Source organism: Diabrotica undecimpunctata, chromosome 8 (assembly GCF_040954645.1).
Source record: "Diabrotica undecimpunctata isolate CICGRU chromosome 8, icDiaUnde3, whole genome shotgun sequence".
In the NCBI taxonomy this organism is placed as follows: Eukaryota; Metazoa; Arthropoda; class Insecta; order Coleoptera; family Chrysomelidae; genus Diabrotica; species Diabrotica undecimpunctata.
The window spans coordinates 5082976-5087400 of NC_092810.1; the positions used below are offsets into that span (position 1 = coordinate 5082976).

Consider the following 4425-nt stretch of genomic DNA (forward strand, 5'->3'; position numbering starts at 1 on the left):
TAAAACAGTGATTATTTTGAAATACAAAAGCCTAAAATAATTATAAACGTTTAATTTTAAATAATACAAAACATATCACATAAATAATAATATTAATACATATTATATTATATATAATATTATATATACAATATTATATATAATATATATAATATTAAATATAATACAAAAGGAACATTTTTATTCTAGAGAGGAAGAGAGAGAAAATATATCTTCTGTCTCTCTCTTACTCATTATCTTACATATGTAATGGTTTGACAGATTCACTCTCATGCAAATTTCCAACGCCGACCGTGCGTATAGAAGTATAACTTCAAAAAAAAAGTAAAATCACAGAAATCATTGCAAAATTAAATCAAAAAAGCAACCAGTTGTGATCTTATCATGGGCCTAATACTAAAAAGTTTTCTGAAAAGGCTAACAGGCTAATACTGTATATTTTTAACGTTATTGTAAAAATATATTACTTTCCTATCATGTGGAAAGTAGCTATGATAATTATGGTGCCAAAACCTGGCGAAGACCCAAATGAATTCTCATCATACCGTCTGAGAAATCTTCTGCCAACTCTCGCAAAAGTTTTTGAAAAATTCTTTATGATTGTTATACAAAATCTTGGAAAATAACCTAATACCAAACTACCAATATGGCTTTGGAATTTTTAGAAGTTTTATTTTAAGTATCTCATTTGTTATTTATGCAAAAACATTTTTGTTTAAAATTTATGAATATATATGTTTATAACCAAAATTAAAAACACTTTATTTAAAAAATAATGTACTTTGGCTATGCTTTACGGCCAGTTCTTTTGGAGTCATATACGTTGTTAGTATCATAACCCTACTTTCAGGTTGTTGTTCTAGGGATAAATAAGAAATTTTTTGAGGACTATTTCTGAATTAGAAATAGAAACGTCAACAAAAAACAAAATGTGTAATTTTTATTACAATTCAGTGTGGTTTATTATTCCCGTAAATAAAATATTTATTATGTTACGTACGTATGTTACGATTCGTTTATCTCTGTATTCTCTCTTATATTAATTAATTAATTAAATTACAAAAATCAGTGGGCTATACTAAAGTCCTGGATAAAACCAATGACATATGACGACTAATCGTAAAATCATACCTGATATCGACATGTTGCTCACCTCTATCGCCACGGCTCAGTGCTACCTTCTGTGTAGCTGGCTCATCGCTCGCCGCCAACGTAACCGTCCACTGTTCTCATTAATCCACCGCAACTCTATTCAATCGCAGGAGCATTTAATTAATTCCGTTGATTGCAACTAAAGCCCTAAAAAATCCCGGAATTGTTGCTTATTTTATTTGTTCTGTGCAAATAAAACTGTGTGACTTGTGTTTACGTAAAAAAGTAAATTATTTCGACGTGGCTAAAATGTTTTTAGAGAAATATAGAGATTTGCTTTTAATTTATATCTGGATCTAGGATTTAAAATTATTACTTTCTATACCAAAATGGTAACATATATGTTTTAAAGTATGAAACTAAGAATATCTTTACTTGATACAAATGCATGACCATGAAAAATGAATTTTAAAAAATATGCACAATATAAAGATAAAAGTAACGGTTTTCCCCTTAAAGGTCATAAACGTATATAAGTACTGGTATGCCAGCATGTTATATAGGAGATATAAAATTAGCTGGTTAATTAATTAAAGCCGCTTCTTCTTCTTCTGGTTCCTATCCGTTTCGGATGTTGGAAATCATATTGGAAATCATGACCTTGCTCGCTGCGGCTCGAAACAGCTCCGTTGAGGTTTTCTTAAACCATGTTCTTAAATTCTGCAGCCATGATATTCTCCTTCTACCGGGTCCTCGCTACCTTTGACTTTACCTTGCAATATAGACTGCAGCAGGGAGTAACGGTGCTGATTTCTCATAACGTGTCCCAGATATTGCAATTTTATGCGTTTGATCGTAAACACAATCTCTGGTTTCTTCTTCATTTTTTCTAGAACTTCCTTGTTCGTGATCCTTGCTGTCCATGTTATTCTCAGCATTCTTCTATAAAGCCACATCTCAAATGCTTCAAGTTTTTTTAATAGTGGTGGTGTCTGTCTTAAAAGCGTCCATTCCTCCGCCCCGTACAACAACACAGAGAAAACATAGCATCTCAAACGTCTCATTTTTGTATTTAGGGATATGTTGTGACTTTTGAAGATGGCGCTCATTTTGTTAAAGACCGTTCTTGCCTTTCCTACGCGGCACTTTATTTCCTGTACATTGCTCTACTGTTTGTTTATAATAGTTCCCAGGTAGCAATACTGTTTTACTCGCTCTATCTGCTTCCCATTAATGTATAGATGAGCCCCATTAAAGCCGCATATGATTGTAAATATAAGAACAAATCGATTGGCACAACTCATAAATTGTTATCAGTACAAAATAGAAGCCACTTACCCTTTGAATGATGTAGATAATAGCAGCTAATAAGAACAGGCGTTGATGATCGTCATCCTCGCAGGAAGTAAAAAAATATGGTCTGCGATGACGCGAGCAGTAATGAGATTTCTACGTTTCAAGCTGAGATTCTGACGAAGTACTAGAGAAGATATTTTCGTCACGAATTCTTATTGAATTCTACCTCTTTATCAGAAGAGACCACTCTATTTACGCAGATGGACGTTAGACAAGCTTGTGGGGACTTTTGCGAGATTTGACTATCATCAAATTTAAGAGAGGTAAAATTAAGATATGTACAAGTTAATCTTTAAAATGGCTATTGACTCAAACGTTATGGGGTAAATTAATGATTTTCCCACACAGATATCTAATATTTGGGTATAATCATATGCAAGTGGACCTCATCTTTGATAAAAAATATAAATATAGCCAATTTTAATGTGCGAAATTTATAGAAGATAAGCAATGATATTTAATAAGGTTCTGTTTATTAGTTAATTAATTTATAAACAAATTACCTACATATTTGTATTGTACGCAAAGAGTACTAAGTTACTGATGGATTCTTGGTTTCATCTAAATTAAAAAGACATTTGGAAAGTACCTTTAAACGGCGTGCTTTATCTCGTCAGGCAGAGCATGTATGATGAAAAGAGTCTGCAAAAATGAAAACGAAATCGCCACTGAAGCATCATTTATTGTTGATTTGCACATTGCAAAAGCTGGAAAACTCCATACCATGGCAGAGGAACTGATTAAACCTTGCGTGAAGGATGTCGTACAATGCATGTTAGGTCCAGATATGACCAAGAAGATTCATAATGTGCAGATGTCAAACAGCACTATAAGCAAGAGAATTCACACTATTTGAGACTTTGCAGAGAAAGAGCTTATATGTAGATTAAAAACTTATGAATTTTTAAGTTTACAGCTTGATGATAGTACCGACGTTGCTGGACTTGCTGTTCTGCTTGTGTTTGTGGGGTTTGAATTCGGGATGAAAATAGAAGAAGAACTCCTTATGTGTGAAGAGCTTAAAAGTTATGCTACTGGTGAAGAAATTTTCACGGCTATCCACGAGTATATAAGAAGAAATGATATGGATAGAAGTAAATATGTGGATATTTGCAATGATGGAGCGACTGCAATGGTTGGTAAAATTAGAAGGACGGTGTCTAGAATTAAGGTAGTGGCAGAAAATGCCTCCAGCAGTCACTGTATCTTATATCGTCATTCTTTGGCAACTAAAAAGATCCCGCAAAATTTAAAACACGTATTGAATAGTTCTGTGAAAATAATTAACCATGTGAAGAGCTTTTCAATCAGAGAGATCACTTTTATCTTTTGCTCCACACAGAGGTCTGGTGGCTATTGAGGGGAACAATTTTAGGGAGACTATTTGAACTAAAATATCCACTGATTATTACATTTACAGAGGAGTCTTTCATCCAAGAATTAAAAGATGTCAATTGGCTGCTAAAATTGGGATACCTTTCAGACATCTTCGAAATAATAAATAAAACCACCACTTTGCTTCAAGGCAAAGGAGGAGTACAATTAGATAAAATCAAAGCCTTGCGTAAAAAAGTTACATTTTTCAAAGCATGTGTTGAAAAGAGGAACGTCACAAATGTCTCTCGATTACAGGAATTTGTTATAACAAATGAAATCAATCCTCGAACAAACTTCTTTGAAATTGTTATTGCTCATTTGCAAGGTTTGGAAGAAAGTAAACTATTTTCCTGACATTGACTCAGATGACTTATATAGCTGGATGATGGACCCGTTTTCGTGCGACCCAAAAAATAAACCTGTCGGAATGACAAATGAAGTTTTTCAAAATCCACTTAAGATCAGCGAAAATAGCAGTTTAAACTCAAATACAGTGAAGGAGCCTTGTAACTGGCTACCTACAAGGACTTATGAATGAATGTATCTCCATAGGTTTGGTTCTTCAGTGACCGTTGAAGAATAAGGATTCTTAATATGAGC

General features: G+C 33.4%; 1 protein-coding gene across 1 annotated transcript; it reads left to right on the plus strand.

Moving 5' to 3' along the window:
• The first annotated feature begins 3079 nt into the window (after positions 1 to 3079).
• On the plus strand, positions 3080 to 4179 carry LOC140448298 (zinc finger BED domain-containing protein 5-like). The gene is made up of 3 exons (XM_072541386.1): positions 3080 to 3256; positions 3365 to 3587; positions 3869 to 4179. Exons 1-3 carry the CDS (start codon positions 3080 to 3082, stop codon positions 4177 to 4179), a joined length of 711 nt encoding a protein of 236 aa, XP_072397487.1.
• The last annotated feature ends 246 nt before the right edge of the window (positions 4180 to 4425 follow it).